Source organism: Trachurus trachurus (assembly GCF_905171665.1).
Source record: "Trachurus trachurus genome assembly, chromosome: 16".
Classification (NCBI taxonomy): Eukaryota; Metazoa; Chordata; class Actinopteri; order Carangiformes; family Carangidae; genus Trachurus; species Trachurus trachurus.
Genome location: NC_139902.1, coordinates 23,349,415 through 23,369,549, shown reverse-complemented (window position 1 = coordinate 23,369,549; position 20,135 = coordinate 23,349,415). Strand labels below are relative to the sequence as shown.

General features: G+C 40.1%; 2 protein-coding genes across 2 annotated transcripts in view; one reads left to right on the top strand and one right to left on the bottom strand.

The window, feature by feature from the left end:
- The window catches only part of mbpb (myelin basic protein b), a 63,885-nt gene extending 59,296 nt beyond the window's left edge, over positions 1-4,589 (top strand). Inside the window, exons 3-4 of the mRNA XM_083990105.1 lie at positions 143-208; positions 3,046-4,589. Of these exons, the coding sequence (XP_083846231.1) occupies positions 143-208; positions 3,046-3,078 (99 nt within the window). The 3' untranslated portion in view covers positions 3,079-4,589. The remainder of the gene's footprint in view (positions 1-142; positions 209-3,045) is intronic.
- A 1,264-nt stretch (positions 4,590-5,853) lies between these two features.
- znf236 (zinc finger protein 236) overlaps positions 5,854-20,135 on the bottom strand; it is a 57,508-nt gene continuing 43,226 nt past the window's right edge. Inside the window, exons 27-32 of the mRNA XM_083989411.1 lie at positions 16,405-16,562; positions 16,151-16,285; positions 15,277-15,471; positions 12,670-12,799; positions 9,952-10,125; positions 5,854-6,874 (exon numbers count right to left, since the gene is read on the bottom strand). Coding sequence (XP_083845537.1) covers positions 6,759-6,874; positions 9,952-10,125; positions 12,670-12,799; positions 15,277-15,471; positions 16,151-16,285; positions 16,405-16,562 — 908 coding nt within the window. The 3' untranslated portion in view covers positions 5,854-6,758. The remainder of the gene's footprint in view (positions 6,875-9,951; positions 10,126-12,669; positions 12,800-15,276; positions 15,472-16,150; positions 16,286-16,404; positions 16,563-20,135) is intronic.

Genomic DNA, 20,135 nt, shown 5'->3' with positions numbered 1-20,135 from the left:
TGTGTTATGCTCTGTTTATTCCATACCATATATATTAGTTTGTTTGTTTTTACCTGAGTCAAAAATAATCACAGGGCTCTCTCTCACATCCCAGTCCCTTGACTGTTTCAACACACTGACTATTTTTTTCTGCCTCTGCCAGGGTGACCAGAAATCCAAGAAGGCCTCAGGGGATGGCAAAGGCACCCTGACTAGGATCTTCAAAATGGTAAAGAAAAAAGTGCTTGTCAGACACCTTCCCTGTTATTTTTCCGCTTATTCTCTTTCCTGGATATTGAATCGCATAATAATAACTGTCTTGCTCGTTTCTTTTCTGCCTCAGTGATCTGATATCAGCAGCAGAGTGAGTAACTGATACCTGGTGGAGGGGTAGTTGAGTTTAACTCACTGCACATTTGTTCAACACTGATATGCTTAGAAGGCATCTTAATCTCATTATTACAGCAGCAGCAGCAGAATAATAAGAGGCTTTTAGAGACAAGATTGATCACCATTCACGCTACAACCTTCATACCAGCTCTGATATAATCATGTTGTAGATGGTAGATGCAGCTCTGATCAGGGTCCGGCGGGCTATAGCTAACATTCTATAAGTGCTTTGTAGGTATTATTATAGGTATTATACAGTGTGTAATATAACACTAGCATGCAATGTCATCAATCACTTGCCAAGCACAGCAGGCTTCTTCAAGTGCTTTAGTGGACTCCAGAATATACTTTGTTATAACTGTTATAGCAGGAATTACAACATCAGAAATGTAACATCCAACTGTAACCATAAATAGATCCTTAAAAAGCTACTGTAAATGTGTCCTGTTTTTTAAAATTAAAACTATAAAGCAAGCTAGAACCGAAGGAACTAAAAGCTTATAGTAAAACACAGTTTCTTCATTATTCTACATTAGCAGCTAGTAACTAGCTGGAGAACATTGTGAAACATTTAGCAACTAAAGCGCCAAACATTTCTGACCAAAGTAAGTGGAGCATTAAACAGTGTTAATTTCCTTATGTTGACTCAGTCTTCAGGTGGTGACAAACACAACTTAAGCGTGAATATACACAGCTGTTTACTGAGATGTGCTAGCTGGTGCCAGGGCTGCTCTTAGAACTTGTACAGGACATTCAATCTGATTCAGGTGCTGAACATTTATCAGGCTTTTCAGCTTTAGCACATTTTCATCAGCACTTAGTTTAGACATTCACAACAGCTTGACTTTCCAATTTACAGACAAGCTCCTTATTAGTTGATTTATTTTCACATGTCATGAAAGGCAGCGGCTCTCAGGCTATGCCAGTTTTCCCCCTGTCAAGTTTTAATTAGTCAGCCGCTTTCACTGTACCTTAGATTAGTAGTTAGCAGTTACTAAAGGTGGAGACAAATCCAAATTTCCCAGGGGCTACATCCTCATCTGTAGTGGTTAAATTGTTGTCACAAAGCTACAAGAGAGTAAACAGCTCTGGAGATGAAGAACTTCTGGGATGCTAATTTCAAATCTCCCTGATATGGCTAATTAGGACTGACTGACTCAGTGCCATGCCATCACTTCTGTTTCTTCTGCACACAAATGGCGAGATACAAATGAAAATTAGCACAAAGCCGTATAGTCACTTTTAATTATTGTTTCACACTTTGCTTCTATTCATGCATCTGCTTTCAGTGTAAGACTTTAATCTAAGCATGGTTGCCGTAGATTGACTTCATCTCTTTCATGACAGATAATGAATTTCATCTGAAATGGCTTTAAGAATGGCTTAGAACAAAAGCTGAATCCTCAGCCTTCATTTTATGAGGAGTAAAAAGCTTCTCACATTATGGATTATCTTCTTGAGTGATCCATAAAGATTTGTATCATTTGTATAATCACCCCCCATCTCACCGAGCTCTACTCTTCCTATGTTTTCAACATGAGTGAGACAGTGGGAAGGAAGAAGAGCCATATAGTTTTAGAAACAGCTTTGATATGGAAACAGCATATCTGATAAGGAACTAGGAACAAAAGAATAAATAAGAGACTAGGAGTTTGGCTCTGAAAGAATGAAATGCATGAAACCTCAAGGAAAACACAATAATGGGATGTGTGAAACAATAACCCATGGTCAGTGGATAAACTACAACATTGATTCAAACTCTCCAGTTTGCTTTCCTCTTGGGGGAAAATGACATCTGAAGGTTCACATTTTGTGAAATATTATGAGATACTGAGGCAATTTTGAGTCAGGATACACTCAGGCATCCTCTTTTCCTGCAAATATAATATTTTTGACTTAAAATCTCATCATTTTTGACCTCAGTCAGTCTCTTGACTTACTTATCATACTTGTGCATAATTGTGACTTTGAATCTAACAATTTTGACTTAGCATAGTCTTTGACTATTGTCTTGGGATTCTCACATTTTCACTTTGTGTTTTATAAGTTTATATTTACTGTAGTGCCTCATAGTTTCATTTTCATTTTCTCTGTTCTCTCCCAACATTTCATTTCAGTCATTTTTGCTCTCCTGGTAGAAATCACTTTCTACACTCATGCATCATTACAGGCCTGAAATGTGCCCACAAGCGTGGCTCACTAACCTGCTCATTTCTCACGTTACAGGACTACTCTGAATTTTCAGTCCTAAGCCCTTCTCTCATTATTCAGCTGCAGAACCTATTAGCTACAGCTAAAACTGAAAGCCTGGAGAGTTGGTTAATTTAGTGGTGTGTGACTGCAACTCTCAGATTTGATGAAAGTGCTGGTAAAGCCTGATGAAATACTTTCTCTCTTATTCCTGTGAAACTTTTTCTTTCCACAGAAAGTGACACATTTGCTCTTAAATCTGTGATGAGTCATTTAGTCTACAATTACCCATAACTTAACGTTAACTGCTCTTTGTAAGGTTGACAAAATGCTGGCAAGGTCCAGACCCAAAGGTGAATCCTCTCGCCACTGGGCCGCACTGCGACACAAACATCAGAGTGGTCCTTTAATGCTGAGGCAGACCTGCTGCGGTGCTGCTGCCACCTCCACACACTCATCAGATCTGTCTTGTCTCTTGTCACACAGGGAAGCAGGAGTGCTTCTCCAGCCAAACGCTGAGGTCCCTCTCCACACCCCCCTTCCAACAGCACGAGGGCAGATGTTCAAGAACTCGGGACTAAAGTGGGGAAAACAAAACAAAAAAGAGGAAGAAAAGGAGGAAATCTTGTCACCCCTTACACTGACCCTCCCCTCCGCCTCTGATAACAGTCTAATGTTCGCTAAATCCCTCATCCCTCCTGTTACCGTCCCATCCCCTTTGGCTGGTAGATAGCGACACAATCTGTTGCCCCCTCCCCACCCCACCCTTGCATGCGTTGTGCTGAGTCTGTGCAGTCATCATCATTGGTGTGAACTCTTTGCTGAAGTTGATCCTGAAGCCGCTCACATGTGCAGCCTGAATGACCCCTGACCCCTGCCATGGCTCTCTTCGTCTCTCTCTCTATATATATATACTTGTGCTTAAGTTTCTGTGGGCGTTGGTTTCTCTAACAGAAGGTGGCTGAACTGAAGCAGACCTGGAACTCTTGAAGGTTAAGGCCGGTACGAGTCCGACTGACTCGACCGTCATTGCCGCTTGCTGATTGGTCGCAAAGTCTGGGCTGTTTCTGTTTCAGTGAAGAGCGATTTTCTGTCTTGTCACACTTGTCTTTTGTCATTCCCCTCAAACCCTCTTCCCCTGGGCCCCAACAAAAACCTGTGTTTGAGTTTGGTTTTGTAATGGATTTAACAGATTTGACATTATTATGAGAGCCATTTTAGTCTTTGTGTGTCTCCATTCTCCCCTCGTGTCTTAGCTGTAGTTAAGTGTCTTGTCGTTTATGTGATGTTGTTCTATGTTTGTCATTAAGGCTGGCTGTGGATTTTGTGGTAAAAGTTAAATTTTAAACTTTCTAAATCAATTTTATGCAATAGTCACTGAGAGAAATCTAGAGAAGTTAATCGATTCTAATGCATCTTTAACTAAATGATTTCATAGTTCACTCTTTTCCACTTGTAAAACTTGCACTCTGAATCTGGAACATGAAGCCATATTCAGACTTTTCATCCTTGCTTTAGCATAGTCTCTTCTTTGTCTTTGTATGCACAGCACCCACTCTACAGGAGAAATTCACAAAAAAAACATTCTGCTCAGTGCCTCAAGTGCCTTTCCTCTTCACTACCAAAAACGACGTGCTGTGTTATTCTGTTTTTGTGGATGATAATAAAGACAAAAAAAACACAAACACAATTTCAAAAAGGTGCTCTGTTTCTAACTCTGTATTTACAAATTATAAGTTGTTACTTGAGAATGTGCAAGTTGAAAGTTTTCAAAGTCAGTTGAAGAAAAGTTCAGCACTCCCACTTGTGCTGTTTCAAACATCCATCTTCCAAAAGCCGGCATGTGTGATGTGTAGCGTCCACCTCTCCTACTCTTTGTGTGCTTGAGCCTTGTGAGTGCAGTGTAGTATTTTTTTTGTTTTGTTCCTGAATGGATCCTGTGAATGAATGTAAAGATCCTCCTCATTATTGTATGTGTAATAAAACATGACCAGCCACTTAACTGAGAATAAAAAATAAAAAATTATAAAACCTGCTCTACTTTCCGCCTGGTGAAGTGTATGCTTTTGTCTACCTTGGTCTGACCCCACGGCGAATGACGCACCACAAAAATACTGAAGCAACGGTAAAAGTGGTTTCACTGGGTCACATCATCATTACAAACAATGCTATGACGATTTCTTTCATGAAGCCAAATCTCATGACTCACTGGGTAATCATTATTCATGTAAAGCTGTCTGAGCTACTCATGACTGGAGCAGATGGAGCTCCATTCAGACTCAAGTATAATCACACAGTCTGTATGCATTACATGTGAGATCGCACAAAGGCTGGATGTAGCACAAAGAATATGCAAGCAACACACTAGTGGCAACTTTCAAATCATACATGGCCAAGAGGACACGATGGTGGTTGGATCGTTCTTACCCAATAATTCACAACAACACATTTTCAATCCTGTTAAATAACTAGGTCGTGTTTTCCCGCACAACAATCTCTCCTTTGATTCATGAAACAAAGCAGAGGACATGAAAATACTAGCAGCTTTATGAATTTGTCTTTGAGCCTGGATGAAAGTTTATGGACACGTCATGGTTGATAAATAAAGATTAAGGGTCTGTAATGACAGAGTGTTGTGAAGTGTAGCTCTCAGTGATTCTGTTTGAGTTAGGAGATTAATTTTCTTGGAAAAAGTTTAATGAGAAGATTGACTGAAGGCTGGTTTGAGCAACAGATGTCTGAAGCCCTATTCAACGCTGAAACACAATGCAGTCATAACAGTATGTGACAGGATTTACAACTCAATCTAGGATAGGATATCTAAGATGTCACTGCAGTGATTACTTTATCTCCGGCTGTGATGATGGGAAGTAAATAGAAATATTGCACTCAAATTAATAAGTAATCTACCAGGGAGTGTGTTCTGTCTTGCATTTGATTGGCCGGCTTAATGACTTGTAGGAAGATGCTTTATGTTTATCTGGCAGCCCTGCTTGTGTTGGTGGACGGACATGAATAAGAAAGTTTGTAACACGCAGAGCTGAAGTCAGACTAAATGAACCACAATGAGGTTTCACACAGAGCTATTTCATCGGGGGCATCTTTCATCTTTTTTACTTTGCCAATCTAATTGCCTCCTTACACTGAGTGTACCGTACCGTACCAAAAGAACAAGGTGAAGAAATTAAACATTATTTCCAATGTAATTATTCAGGCAACAAGAAATAAAGAGAAAAGTCCTTAAATTAGTAGAAAAATTACTTTAATCTTCTTAATTTATTATGGACAATAGAAAATACAACTGCAAAAAAGGGGGAAACAGCTTATCTGTACATTGGGTTTGCTTCATGGCAACTGCAACATTATGCCCAAATTACAACAACCCCGTTGTGTGGCAGTTCATCAGAAAATATACGCAATCTAACTACACTATTTACAAAATGAACGACTGTACAGACAATTGTCTGTGTTGTGGGTTTAAAGGATACAACGAGAGGAAACACAATGTGGACATGTTCGGTCAAAAAGCTCAGTGGCAATCTTTATAAACGTGTGTTGCTGCTGTCTAACAGACTGCAATTGATGTTTCATGTCAAGACGAAATATGTACAGTATAAATAAGTAAAAAAAAAAACAATAATAAAAAAAAGACAGATATCTCATCAACCAGTGAAAAAGGATTTCTGTGTTCCACAGTTACTTTGAAGTGATGACAGCAGTACAGTTGTTTGAAGCTGCGCGTCCGTCCCTGTGAGCAGAGCAATAATGAAGAGATAAGACACTCGTCTCTGGGGGGGATTTTCACTGACTTCACTCTCCTCTCTTTCCGACAGGGTCGACTTTAGAACTGTTTTTCTTGGCTGGAGAATTCTCCGGGATGCCTGCGTTTATTGAGCCAAACCTCTCCGGATGTTATTAGATTGATGACAATCAGACAGTAGCAAAACAGATACAAGTCATTAAGCCAATCAGTGGGAACCAGGCTCCCCTTACTTCACTGCTAATTTGGACGAAACAGAAAGGGACGACTACCAGGGGGAGGGGGGGGGAAAAAGCCCTGGATGTACAGCGGAGCAAATCCAAAATGCTCTTAAAGGAGGAATACGTTTGGAAAAGCTTTGTTGTTTAGTTGTTAAACTCAATCAGTGTTTGGTTCATTGTACAGTGCTGTCTGTCTCTTGGGATCGTGTGTGTTGTGGTCAGTGGAAGACGTTTTGCCAGTCTCCAGATGATTCAGGAACAACGTCCAGGTCGAGCTCGACCTCCACCTGCGGTGCCGTTTCTGGGCTGCCCAGGGAAACTTCCTGGATCTGACCTGGAAGGAGGAAAAGAGAAAATGCATACACTTAAACACCTCCTGTGATGAGTGATAACAGCGCCTTATAAAGCAGAAGAAAAGCCCCATTAACACACATCTACAGAGCAGCACCAGCAGCTCTGGTTCTGTATTCAGTTTGCCAGTGGCTGTCATGCAAATGAGGCCATCTGTCAAAAAAGCAATCTCCCCCTCCTCTCTCCTCCAACACTTGTTGTTGATATTATCACATTCTCCCTCTTGGCTCTTTCTTCTGAAACCGCTGTGTCTATTACACAAACTATGTAATGAGACCTGACAGATGTGGAAGACGCTCATTGTGAGCTAGTGTAAATATAGCATGAGCTATGTGTCATAGTACATTCATCCTAAAATAACTTGAGCACAAAACAATAATAAGTCACTCTGGCAGAGACTGAGAGGTTCACTGTTCCCTACAGCTGCAGGCCACACTTTGAATCGAGTTTTACAGTGGGAGTCACTTAATTATCTCCCTCTATTTTCACTCTGTATCTCAAACACATATTCATTAAGTTGCAAATGTACAAATTTGAGCCGTGAATCCTTCTGTGATAGAAATCCCTCTCTTTGATAAGGACAAAAAAAAAATGAGCAGTCACACAGATGGAGACAAAGTGAAGGAATATCAATGATTAATCTGTACTTAAATAGTTCCTTGTGTGAATAATAACTCCTCTTTTTTCCCAGGATTTCTTTTCTTTTCTTTCTTTTTTTCCCCAAACTGACACAACTTTCTTCAACCCAGCAAACTGGCTGTGTGTGTGGGTGGGCACGCTGCAAAATACTTTAAGAAGGTAGTCTGAAGTATGAGATGACATTCACTTGGAATGAGGTCTCAGACTTTTGAACTGTATATTCCAGGTATTTAATCTTTTTAAATGACCCCGACTCACAAATGCAGCTGATAATATCCAGAAGTTATCACCAGGTTATTCTTAGTGTCTATCTACAGTCAGTTTCTAATTAATTTCTAAGTGGTTGAATCTCATTCAACTGATACACAAACGTGACTAAGAGACCACAAGCATGCCAACAACTTTGCCGTGCTGTGCCAGATGCTGATGTCATTAATCATTTACTAGACAAATTAAAATTCAGAACTAGAGATGAAGCTAGAAGAAAAATTAAGGGATGGATCACCAAAGTTATTGCAATTCATCTTGAGGGGAAGATTAATGTTTATACCATAGTTGTTAAGACATTTCCCTAAAAAGTGCGAGTTAGTGAATTAAAAATCAACTCTGATGTAATCCAAATCCACAATGTGCACAAACATCATCCACCCAAACAAATGATTTTCTACACTTTAGAGACCAGGGGGATTTCACATGTGATGACATAGTTGCACATTAGCTGTTCTTAAATCAACAAAAATCAATTAAAGAAAGAGTCATTCTCTTTTCGGTGGAACTGTTTTGCCACAATAGACTGAACATACGTTTACACCATTCAAACAACAATTCTGAATGTCGCTGCCACTTCTTAAACCCACACAGTTTAAAAGCTCATAATGATGTCTCGCCGCTGCCGCCTGAAATTTAATAATAATAATTCATAATGAGTTCAGCAGTCCAAACACAGTCTAATTTGTGTCTGATGAAAAATGAATCTTAGAGTATGCTCATATTTTAGAGAATCTAATTAATATTTTGCTGATATGTTACGTACAATTTCACCTCCAGCTGCTGTTAATTAGAAAGGTAATTTATAGGACCTGCTCAATCCATGGATAAGCTGCAGGGCCTGTAGATATAACTGTCATCTGTGCATCATTATTGTCAACCTCAGGTTGGCACTGGATGAAAAGGGGAATAATAACACTGAAAACTGGCAAAAGAAACCCATCCAAATGTCTGATGATCACCAGAGTTGTTAGTTCATGCTCTGGGGACCATCAATGTATTCATACAGTTCAGAAAAAACAGCAAACAGTTGCTGAAATATTTGGAATTCCTAGAGTCATGCTGCTACCGTGGCTAAAATGGGTAAATATCTGAGAAAACATACAAAAAAATGCTTCTAATTTGGGTTTTTACATCAGTCACTTACTCCCTCTGAGGCTTCAAACTGCTAAAAAGACGCTGATGAGAGTTTTTGCATGGCAGCATCAGTGGGAAGCCAGGCTTCCACAACAAAGACAAGCTGTCTGTTCAGTCCCACTTCAGTATGCCGTCACATCAGGACAAGTTAACTGTGAAGTCTGCACCCTCCATATGTCTGATCTCAGATCAAACAACAAATTTACTGTTCAACTTTTAAGTGTGTTGCCACAGCTGGGACACGGCATGTGCAACCTTGTAGCCGCATCAAAGTCACATTTTAATTTCCATAAGACCTGCAAACATAGGTCGTACTTTCTGCAGGTATTGCAGGTGAATGACGACAGGAAGAAACCTTGAAAAAGTGAAAATGAAGTTGTAACCTTGTCCAGTCTGGGTCTTATTCCCAGTCACACAAGAGAAGCCGGTCTTTCAGACGTGACTTTTCAAATAATCTACAGCCAGCCAAGCGTGGGGACCTGACAGGAAGTCTTTGTGGAGTAGGACCAGAGCTGTCGGCATTGTTCTCCTCCTCAGGTCATCCTCAATAAGTGCCAGCCGGGCTCCGAGGTGGGGTGTTTGAATGAAATGAATAACAATGTGAGCTGGTCGCACTCAGGAGCCACTGCTTAAATCTTGATCAGGGCTGTCAGGAAGAAGTAATGTCTTAACAACCTGTATCTGTTGGTATCAAAGAGGATGCTGTGCTGACGACTTGTCTCTATGTGGTTGCACTGTAAGGTTTAGCTTTTAATCTCGTTGTACTGTTGTGTAATGACAAATAAATTCTGATTCTAGTGATTCTGATTCAATAAGGAAAAGGAGACTTCTATTATAAAATGCTTATCAACCTCAGTTGCTCTTGGAAATACTTTTCCTGGAGTGAAAGTGAACTGAGCGGACAGGGAGACAATATCAAGATGATTACTTCCTTTTGTTTCACAGCTGCACAAACATCTGCCTGCGCATCCGAGTGTTAATGCGTGCGCAGTGGAGTGAAGCCGTTCAGCTGCTCACCGTAGCCGTGGGATCTCTTCATGTGGTGTTTCATGTTGCTCTTCTGCGTGAACCTGATGCTGCACACCTCGCACTTGAAGGGCTTCTTTCCAGTGTGTTTGACCATGTGGACCTGCAGAGCGCTCTTCTGGTTGAAGGCCTTCTCGCACTGACTGCATTTGAAGGGACGCTCGCCTGCACCAACACAGAGACCCACAGTTACTTTTCATCTGCTGTAATTAGCGTTTTTTATACTTCATTATTAAACCACCCCAGAGTAACTGTGACATATGGTGATACAATACAATGAATTACTGTAGATAAAAGCCACAATGTTTGAGATTATTGGACTATATGTAAAATGTAAAATAAACCTGCTTAAAAAACACAGCTAAATCTAGCTCTAGATTCATTTCCAACTTTATTTGATCTGAAATGATATTAAAGCATAGGCCTTGTTGTTGTTTTCCTCTGTGTGGTCTTTACTCTTAAATTATAAAGCCATACTGACCCTTAATTGTGCTATAAGTCCTCGGATATCTCAAGATTGTATTCAAACCCTATACTTACATGTTTTATCTTTAGTATTTAAATTATCCAAGGTTTGTTTTGAGTTTCATGAATTAATGAATCTCAAATAGTAACAGCATATAATCTTCTTAACATATTCTTGTTTTGCTTGTTAGTGTCCTGTTGAGACAAACAACACAGCGGGGACACTTTAAACTTTAGCTGACGGATTTCACTGTAATATTCTTTGACATGAAAATGCCAAAGCAGCGACACTTACAAACAGGACGTTTCTAGCTCATAATGCAGGGGATGTGCCACCTAAATCTGTGCACTTAAAAAAAAAGATCCTTGGCTTCGCAGCTTGAGTCTCTCCTCAGTGGCCTCTTTTAGTCGGAGATCCTGCTTGGCGTTAAGAAGACAACTCATTATGCCGCCTGTGTCTGTCGACACTAAACAAATACAAACTCAGCATAATGCTGTCGCAGTGTGTGATTTTAGTGTTAACAACAGTTTCCGCATCTGTCCAACGATACTGAATCTCCCCTTTACAGAGATGCTGATTCAGCTCTGTGAAAACTTCTGCTTCAGGCTCATTCTCAAAACTATAATGCCCATATTGTACCTCTCATATAGAATAACTCCTGCCTTGAGGAGACTGTGTACAGCCCTCTTGTTGCCTTGTCATGTTGTTTGGGTTGTAGATCTGGATGCGAGTGAACATGATGCCGTAGACATCAGGCAGGAGTTTTTTGTGTTGTTAGAGACAAAACCAAACATAGACAGATGAACCTGAATAGAAAAAGTCCAATCAGAATCTTCCTTACCAGCATTCAAATTAGTCTATTCAAATGGTAATAGGCCGACAGAATTGTTTCTTTATGTACACTGAGGGTTGATAATCATGCCTAGGTGCCAAGGATTTCACACAGAGAGGAGACATTCAGAGGGCATTTACCTGTTTAGTAGCTGTGTCTTTATGAATGCATGACATAATGAGTGTGAAAGGGAAAGCTGACAGCTGCTAAATATCAAATCAAGAAAATGATGCTGCTTTTACATCCAGTCCTTTATTTTCAGGACTGTGGCAAAGCTCTTTGTCGATTTGGACACATTAACTCGGTTTAATGATTGAATAATTACTTTGGGTAGGAGGACGTTTCCAACACGGAAGATTCCTTTTTTTTTTTTGCCTCCTGCAGCTCAATATTGTTGTTATTGATGAATTTACTATGGAATTACTGACATGCAGTACACAGGTAAAACATTGAATACTAAATTTCTGACCAACATGTTTCCATTGTCCTCAAAGACTTGTATATTGTATGTATGACATTACACAAGATAACAATACACAAATACTGTCTGATAACATCTAAGTGTCTCAGTATCTCAGTCACAGCCTCTCTCAAACCATCAAACTCCACATGCTACACTGTCGTCCGTTAGCTCCTGTTAGCTACAGCAACAGCAGTGCCAATGTAATCCTGAATAATTTAACATCATTCTGCTAAATAAACACAGCACTGATACAGAGTAACGAATGTTCCCTTTTTTATTTATTCATCTTAACTCTTTTAGCCCGCTAATGAGCAAAGTTTAGTTGGCAGCTTCTACTGAGACTTAATAGCAAATGGAAAATATAATATTGGCAATGGCAATGCAAGGGCAACATCTTACAAACTAGCCCAATTCAATCATAACGGACCTGTAGCTAGAGTCTGTTGACTGAAACAAGCTCAAAGAAAGACATTTTGATCTCCGTATCTCAAAATGCTGCTGAATTAATAAGGTAGCTGGCTCTTCATTCTACAACTAAGTTAAAATCCAGTCCAACTAATCCGAGCTAGTTAGCTGATGAAGGAGACCGTTAGCCCTGTGCTAAAGAAAATCAGTGAGAGTCAGTATGCTGCTTTAAAAAAAAAAAACAGGTTGGTAATTAAAAATGATGTTATCATTGTTGTTGCTCTAACTAACTGGGAGTAACTGGCCATGTTTTGTAGCATTAGTGATGGATTACTCAAGTGTGACTGACTGAGACAAAACTGATACACATTTTATGATAGTGAATTAAATGTCTTTAATGATTTCTCAAATAGTTTGTATAGTGTATATTCCATAAAATGTACTTTTGTAAATGGTGGATTTTAATTTAAATCCCAAAACTGTGTTTATTTCTGTGATGGCATCTACAGTCCAAACCATAATCTTCTACTGTATCTATCCTACCTGTGTGTGTTCGGTTGTGTCTCTCCAACTGGCTGCGCTTGGCGAAGGCCTTCACGCAGGAGAGGCAGTTGAAGAGTCTGGGTTTCTGCGAGCTGGGTGACGGGCCTGGCTGGTGCACCCGTTCATGCTCCTGTGGACAGACCAAAAACAAAATCATCATAATTGCAGTGTAGGACACAAAGTGCCTTTCCTATAGTGTGTCTCCAGATTGACAGATGACAGAGATTACTGTCATTTCGCCCTTGGAGGAACTGACCGAGTCACTGTGAAGGGTCTGGACACCCACCAAGTCCTGTCTTCTTTCTTCTTTGTGTCTCAAGTATTTAATGATGTGCTCTGTTACCGGTGTCGTATATTGAAAAATGAAAACCTGGTGAGGTCTTGTTTTGTTTATCTATTTGATATCCCCTGATATTACAACCTATTACATCTTAAATTAGCATTCAGCTGATTCTTGAATATTTGAGTACATTAAAATGATGTAGCTGACAGGCAAAATACTATGCATAATGTACTGAGTATATATTCTAAATATAAATATTGTACAAATATTGTATTATTGGTTTTAAAGAGGTCAGACTTCTCTACAATGTGGTTTTGTATGTTTAAAATCAAACAATTTATTGACGAATCAATTAAAGATCAATTTTTGTGTTTGTAATTGATTTCAAAATGCCATTTTAGGCTGTGAGAAATTACCAAGTTTATTCATATTCTCACAGTTTTCTAACAAAAGAAGCGACACCTCAAGAAAATGGTTGGCTGGCTGTTGCCCCTCCACATATAGTGTGCTCAATATTAGATTTTTGAAACTAACACAGGGATCAATAATATATTTCCAATGAGCTAATATTGGATTATATGGGAAGCACATTAATAAAAATATTAAGTTATACAAATGGTCTTGGACGAACAGAGACAGGATGTCATATATATTTATTGAATTCAAGCAGTCAACTGGCATTGAGCTGACCTTTCTGAAGATAAACATTTGACATTTTAATGTTTTATGAGCTGCTGTTTCCCCATCAACCTCACAGAACTGGAATCTGGCATCACCTGACTACACTACCTGGCACTTCAATCCCTCTCTAAAGTGTTTGAGTGAACAGACAGAATCTTTTCAATGAAAAAGTGAGTCTGTAAATCCCCATAAAAACAATCTGGGATCATGTATTGTGTCAGAGATGATGAAATTCAGGAAGCAGCGCTCAAATCAATATTGGGCAACACAAAGCATGAGTGTCTATTAAAGCGAATGGGAACAATGCCATAATATTATTGTTGATCTGTAAAAAGGGCCAATGTGCTTATTCTATAACTGCATCAAGTTTATAAGGAGATAAAGTGTGGAGGGCTTTTGGGGTCACTGTGGAGGCAATGTTTATTAAAAGTGCCTTGGGTAAGTTGGGGAAAACATTAAAACTCTAATTATAAAAACTCGACAACCTTCAAACAAGCAACAAAAAGATGAAAAACAATGTTCCCCTGCTTGCCCCCTCATTCACCGTGGTCACAATAAATCTTTGTCATCCCTTCCCTTCTCATAAATTTTTGAAAAACCTGTATAGTCTACACCTTTAAAGTTCAAAATCTCATTATTGTTAGTAATCTCAGGTGACTAGGTAATTGTAAAAGTGAGCTCCGAGCTGGAGATGATGCAGTTCATCGCAGTGGGCGAAACATGTCCTTGATTTATCTGGCTGTCGGGCTCATGTTCTGTAAAACACTCAGCTCTTCCCTGTGAGAGTCTATTAATGTTCCCTAACCTATGTAGCACTGCCTGTCGAGCAAATTAATTATTTTTCTGTGTTTCCAAACTTTAAAAGGCACGGCTTTGGCTGGCTGGCTATAATTAAATAGCAAAATTATTATCCACCGGCCAACAAAATGAAAAATAACAGCACTACCAATTTATCTTTCCGCCACTGGGCCTTTAAAAATCCAAAATCAACATCACAGTTCTCATTGCAGACTAATGAGAAGCCCGGAGGCCTGGAGAGGATGGAGCGCGGTCACTCTCTCCATGACACCGACCTAATCTCATTGTCGCTCCTTTTATAAGAGACAATTACTGCTCGGCATGTTGAGGCACATTTACTAACGTGAAAGCCAATGGCCCAGTGGCCTTTACTCAGAAACATGACATGTGGTGGGGAAAGAGCTTGTGTATAAAACCATATCCTCCTCCTCCTTCTCCTCCTCTTCCACCTCTTTCCTTCTGATGTGAGAGCCTCAACGTTTATGTGCTTGAGTGTCTCACCCACATGGAGAGGATCGAGAGACACGTGTATATTGGCTGTAAAACACTTCTCTGTCTGAGTGTTTTGTTTTGTCGATGAGAGTGACAAGTTATAAGAGTCTATCTACAATCCCCTTGATTAATTACTCTTTGTTTTTGCTTCATACAGAAAGAGTGCACTTTGATTATAGTGTCCTCTTTCTCACTGACTCTTTGAATCTCTAATTTTTCAGTGTGAAATGGAGCCAATGATCGCTAGAAATTAGATCTGTGGAGAGAGTTTCATTCGTCCGTCGCACTCATTCACATACAATGCTATATTCATCTTTAAATAAGGGGCCACTTCAAAGCTGATGAGTTCCTACCTTCAGGTGTGTGGCTCTCTTGAAAGCCTTGTTGCAGAGGCTGCAGACGTGACAGCGGTCCTTGCCGTGGGCTTGCCTGCAGTGGCGTCGCAGTGAGTTGGCGTTCCGGCACACCTGATTACAGTAGTAACACTGGTTACGATTATCCCCCTCCGGCTGGGCGTCCTTCCCAACCTTATGCCCGTCGTCGGAAATCTGAATCACACACAAAGACACAGATTACTTAAAATGTTTATAAGTCCCGTGCACAGCAACAGGCTTCATGTGCAACTCCACTACTTCCTGAACTTAAACAAGCTCCTTTATTTCCTGTCTTACATTATTGGACAAACTGATTAACCTTAACCTGGATTAATCAGTGTGTCCAATAATGTCAGACAGGAAATAAAGGAGCTTGTTTAAGTTCAGGAAGTAGTGGAGCTGTGCATAAAGCCTACTAAGTGCTTCTTCTAGGTGCCAGCTGGTGCAGGATAAATCACAGTCAAAAATTCAAAGAAAACTTCCAGCGCACACTAGAGCATAGATAAACAAGATTTATATGTGAATCTTGTCTGAATGAATATTTGATGGATTACTTAAACTTCAAAAGTTTTAAAGTAAGCCTTAAGTCGAAAGTTTGGAAAACTCATGGTGCACATTTCCAGATTTCCTAATTTTCTGATTGATGAATGTGGGTTTACATCGCCCTCACCTCAACTCATCCTATTAATTCATATCAAAATAAAAAACTGATCTGGCACTTATTTCCTCAAGATAGGTAATCCATTACAGCCAATTACTGTGTTGCCATCTTAAGTATTTGCTCAATTCATCAATGCAAAACCCATTTCCAACCTTGTGTCGTAGCTCCTCCCCTTGATACAAACACACTTACCGGTACATTATATCCATTGTCAGATGCTCCGTTGGCAGACTGGGAATGATGACTGACCAGTATGACCTGCTGGCCTGAGCTGGCTGACTGCCCTGACAAACCAGAGTCATTCAGCACTGCAGGATATGTCTGACCCTGAGGACCAAAACAAACTCACACACTTAATTCAATCATTGGATTGTTTATGATCTCTAAAGTGCATTTTAAGACAATCTGGGTTTTTAAAATCACCACCTTGTAATATTTTTTTTTACCTGTGCGTTGAGGTTTAGAGTGACGCCCTCTAGCATACTGTGTGCATCAGCAAGGGTTAGTGTGACGCTGCCGTCACTGGCCACGCCTCCTGGTGACATCACTAGGCTCTGGGATGCAGCAGTGTGTGACAGGGTGGTGCTCGGCGGCAGGCTGGTCACTGATAGGTCGAAGGAAGAGGTTAGAGGTTAGTGTAATTTGATCACTGCTACAGTCACTGGCTACATTCCCTTAGTGACCAATCTTGTATTCAATATGGGGACCTTGTGCTCTCATCATCAGTAAACACTGATGAGTGAGTTAGCACAGTCCTGTAAAACGTGTGCTGCACCCTGAATGATAGGCACACAGAGGGGAGCAGTAAACAGACAGACCCATCCAGTACAAAATTAATGTTTTTTTTTGACAGCCCACTGGTCCACATTATGTATGGGACTGCCAATGTGGTTAAAGGCTACAGTGTGAGTTAAATGTTGGGCCAGTAGCTGCAGTGCATCAAATGCTGTAATGACTACAAAATATGGACACCTGTATGTGTTGAGGTGAGGCAACTTACTATTTGGCTAAAAGCCCTTTCGGAGCTCACTGCTCCCTGATTTAAAAAGTAACATATACTGTATTAATTGGGTATTTGATCAGGAGGGGACCTCCATTATAGTGGTAGTATAATATTTGAACTTAATAAAAAAGGCCAATATGGGCTCAATACAATTTATCAGTCAAAGTGAAGGTTGAACTGTATTTGCATACGGAGTGACAGGAATGCTCGAGACTAATCAACTACAGCAAAGATGCTCTCCATGCTCTGTGTGATGCTCTGTGTCTCTGCAAAGCTGTGGGAATGTTTCCCTTTCAACTTGAGAGAGGTGGGTAATGAAGAGAGACAGATGAGACGGGAAATGTGATTAAACTTCCAGGTGACAAGCAAGCCAGTCAACAGAACAATCAGGAAGACAGGAAAAATCATATTTGCTCACTGCATGAGCGAACAAGCCCCTCGCTTTATCATCAGGGACGGGTCAGCACCAACTATTAAGTGATGATTATTCACAAATTGGGTTTTTAAATGCAAATCTCCAGCCTCCTGAGAGACGCATGTACAGGAGAACAACCTGATAGAATGAAACTGAGTATGCCTGCTCAGTATCACTAAAAATGATAAATAAAGCAATTCACACATTTTTATTTGTTTTTACTGAAGTAAAAGAAGGATGAAGCCTATTCATTACAAAATACACCCTTACTTCTTTTTAAGTTTAATTTTGCAGTTTTGTACTGTTTTGTGAGCGATGGTTTTCTCCTTGAGCGCCATCTGTTGAGTCTGGCTGTGCAACATCCTTCAGTCACTGAAGCATCATTTTCCACAGATAATTCTTGTGCTAAGTCAAAGGCACTTGTCTGCTTTTTGAGTTTGTTTTTTTAAGTTTGCGTAAATGTCTAATTGTGCATGACATCATTTAAGTGTTGGTCCTCACTTGTGAGAACATCTGCCAATTAGTATTAGTATGTTGAGTAGTATGGCTGCTCCAGACCACTGCTGCAGCTGTGTTCAATAGCCTAGTGATTCACTACAAGTACCATCTCCTGTCTGTATAACGTCACAGATTCTGTCCAGGCAGTTCTTAAATGTTGCACAACCTGAACAGAGGAAACTGTTTTGTCATAGCGTTCATTCTGTTAGACTGGGTGGAAAGTACAACTGTTCCGCTGAGGCTGCCCTCCTGGCTCTGTATTTTCAATGCCGTTAGTCTAGTCTGTTGGTTGTTAATTATATGGAAGATCAAATAACTACATTTCAGCTTGATAATACACAAGTGTTGTAAGGCAGTACAATTTTGAAACATTTCCGTGGTGCACTGTACATTAAAGATTCCTTTTATAGCACTAACAGATAAAAGAAGAAAGAGATGATGTTCTGAGCTAACTCTGATCCTTCAAGGCTCAGCTCTGTCAATGCTGCAGTGTGTAATTCAACACACAAGAAACTACTAAGTAGAGTTATACTATTTGCTCAAATACAACAGCAAAATTGCATTTGTCTTTTAATGTCTGCTAAATAAAAAGGCCAACATTCCCAGCTAACTAGCATGTTACCTAATCAATAATCTGCTAGACACAGCCACAGTCCAGAAATGATAAAAATAAAAGACAGTCGTGGGCTAGAAATGAAAGCCTTGCTTTTGTTTACGTCTGTGAAACAGAACACCAGCTGTTTCAAAAATGACTCTACTGGCAAATCTGCCAGCATTCATTACAACTGCAAAAAGCCTGTGTTGCTTGTGAGAACGGAAAGCTTCACAGCAATCAGGAAGGGGCTTAGTGAACAGTCAGTCTGCAGAAAAGCATTCACTGATCTGATCCTGGGTGTCAATTTTCCAATATGGCAATTTTTGCATTTGTATATGTGATGTGCTGGGCCAGGGCCTTATTCGCCCCCCAGAGTCTCTTTTATAGCTATTTCAACTTCTCCATACTTTGATGATGATGCTGTACTGTAGTTATGGGCACACACCTTAGCAAACCATATCATAAAAAGGGTGTTGGTGGAGACTAGAGACTGTTTGAGCCTCTCCATCAATGCCTTAGTTTTATCCTGGTATCTCACTGGTGCCAGAGGGAGATGAAGCTTCTTTTGAACCATAAAAGGAGTCTGATCTTAAGACGAACCACTCACATTATTCATGTTAGATCTTGCACTGGCAATAAATGTGTGGGAACTACACCTATCATGCGTCCTTTGTATACGAAGTAGCTATTTTCGGTGATGTCTGCTCTACACTGCACAGAAAAAGGCTTCTTGCTTGGTCACCTCTACAGAAGGAGTTTTCTGTTAATGCAATCTATTCTTCGTTGTTTAAAGCAGCAGGAGGTCAGACTTCACCTACGCAGCCGGTGTCTGATTGTCAACATGTTGGGAGTGATTACAATGGTTTGCAGCGGCAAAGACAAAGTCCTCCCGCTTAACATGCAGGCTCATTCCATTAAATAGGTGGCAATTTAATCAGTGCTGCTCAAGTGGGTTGATGGGTGATAGTTGCACAACAGCCAGCTGAGCATCTCCCTCTTTGCTGCCACACTATTGGTTTTAGGTGCTGGACTTGAATCAAGTGGTGTTAAGAGTGAGTGGAGCAGGTCACTAATTGCTGACACGGTGCAGGTCAAAGATGGGTTTTGTGTGTGTTTGTAAGACTCTTATTGAGTAGAGCTTTGGTGAGAAAAGCTGACGGGAAGAGAAGAACTGGTTTGTTTGTAACCATGAATTTCCAGAAGACTTTTCAAATGTATTTTCTCTTAAAGGGACACATCTTTTTTTTTTTTTTTTTAAACAATGGAGGCTAGCAGATTGTAATTAATTAAATTTGATAAATTAGATACATTAACAGTCTCATAGGTTACCTGTACTCTCCAGGTACTAGTAAGCACATTTCATGACTCATCTCACCTTCCAGATGGATTTACTTACAGTTACAAACTAATCCTGTGTAGGGTCCTGTCTTCCACCTGGCATTGAGCAGCTCAAAGCACAACACAAATGTCTTTGCTAGTTTCGGACTAAAAAATCATGCATATTGTTGAAATAGAAAAAACACTTGCACCCACTTCAGCAGCCATGAGTGTGTTGGTCCTAAAATGAGCTACAGTCAGGAGTATTGTTGGCTGACCAATAAAAACCTTGAGAATTGTCTTAAATGTCTTAAATATTTGAACATGTATGTAATATTTGTATATTTAT